General features: G+C 36.8%; 1 protein-coding gene across 2 annotated transcripts in view; it reads right to left on the reverse strand.

Moving 5' to 3' along the window:
- Window positions 1-1,779, reverse strand: part of epas1b (endothelial PAS domain protein 1b) — a 100,328-nt gene that overhangs the window by 6,200 nt on the left and 92,349 nt on the right. For both annotated transcript variants that reach the window (XM_014027802.1, XM_014027801.1), the window contains exons 12-13: window positions 559-1,067; window positions 344-440 (exon numbers count right to left, since the gene is read on the reverse strand). In XM_014027802.1, coding sequence (XP_013883256.1) covers window positions 344-440; window positions 559-1,067 — 606 coding nt within the window. The remainder of the gene's footprint in view (window positions 1-343; window positions 441-558; window positions 1,068-1,779) is intronic.

Raw genomic sequence — 1,779 nt, forward strand, 5'->3', positions numbered from 1 at the left:
GTGTTGATAAGCCTGAGTGGTCTGTTGACTGAACGTTGTATTTGTTCAAATAATTGTTATGGACAGCTTACGATATAAAAATGTTTGTCATAATCATGTCTTGTGATTATTTGACAGGAGTTTTACTTTTAAACTGTAAGTGTATTTAATTTAGTTATGTTAGTTATGATAGTTTAGTTATGATGTAAATACAATATAAATTAAACCAAGATTTAGTTTAGAATAATTATCATTTCGATCCATACATTGGTAATGTCTGACTGGGCCTCGTGCCACTTTATGTTCAACAAATTGGGCCCTGAGGTCAAAAAGGTTAAGAACCCCTGTGATAGAAGAAACTAACCTCAGTAATCTGGTTGAAGGAGCGCTTAATGCTGTTGGCCATAGCCACTCTGGCTGGACTCATGTCTTTGCAAGCGTGAATAAAATTATCAATAGACCTACACAAAACACAAATACCATATTTGTCAGAACAAATCAACATAAAGCAAAAAAAATAGGTAATGGTAATTTTTTTTAATCATTTCAAACAATTGAAAGCTTTAAAAATGTTGTTACCTCTGTTTCTGCAACAAGTGTGACATGTTCTGTTGACAGGATGGATGCTCCTCTCCTGATAAATTATCCATCATGTAGGTCTTTGGAGGCTGTTTTTGTTGCCGTTGCTGATAGGTTATTAAAGGATCTGGAGGCCACTGCATTGAAGACAAAGGTGTACTGCCTGGTGGTTGGTATGAGGGATTTTGCATGTGGCCCAACACATGTGACAGTCCTCGTGTGTCCACGGGCCCCTGGTTGGAGCTTCTCCTCTGTCCGGTGGCCCAGGATGCTTCAGGCTGAGACTGGACGCAGTTCTGTTGCTGATGAGGAGAGGTCAGCGGTTGGAAGAGATTGGCGATGTTGTTGAAGCTCTGCTTGATGTTCAGGTTGTTGATACTCCCCATGGATCCGCCCTGAGCCACCTCCAGGGGTTCTGGCTCCGGGATGATGGGAGTGAGCTGGAAGTCCTCGCCGTCCATCGGGATGTAAGGAGCCAAAGTTTCCAGGTCTAAGTCACTCAGGTCCGCCTGCAATAGAGAAAACAAAACAAAGCTGCTTAAATTTATGTATTTTAACAGAAGGCTCATATTCAAAACCATTTTATATGAAATTGTATCTAATTTGCATGTTAAACTAATGTTTAACAGCTCAGTGTGCCATTTAGCAAATGTTTGTAAAGATCTGAGCTGCCAAAGTACTTGTTTCACTAATTAATAAAGCATGTCAAAAACTGTGTACCTTGTATTTGTGCTTTCAATACCTTTTTATATCAAACTCATCTCAGAAAACAGATGTATTTAATAATTTCTGTAACATTTTTTACCCAAAAACAACTTTGCACCCATAAGCCCAACTCCTTTATGTCGTATGATCTACGCCTGCATAAAAAGCACTCCAGATGTAAGTAAACTTGGTAGTAAGCTAACATTGTTTTATTTCTTATTTATTTACGTAATAATGATTAAATTCGTTTGCTATTTCATTCCGATCATGAATTTCTGTATTTTCTTTTAAAAAGTGATTTGAAATACCAGATTTTGTTTTATGYTTTGCAAAAACACTGTTTATGACTGCCCATGTTGCTTTTGTGTCGCCATTACTTTTGGTTAATAGGTCACTGTAATATTCTTTTTTATGTTTTCTTATAATCCATGTCAATTTGTTTTTGTATTTCTTATATCTGTCCTCTGCTTCTTTTGTTTTTAACATCAAAAAGGATGAATACAAATTATTCTTTTT

The sequence above is a fragment of the Austrofundulus limnaeus genome, unplaced genomic scaffold, assembly GCF_001266775.1.
Source record: "Austrofundulus limnaeus strain Quisiro unplaced genomic scaffold, Austrofundulus_limnaeus-1.0 Scaffold684, whole genome shotgun sequence".
Classification (NCBI taxonomy): Eukaryota; Metazoa; Chordata; class Actinopteri; order Cyprinodontiformes; family Rivulidae; genus Austrofundulus; species Austrofundulus limnaeus.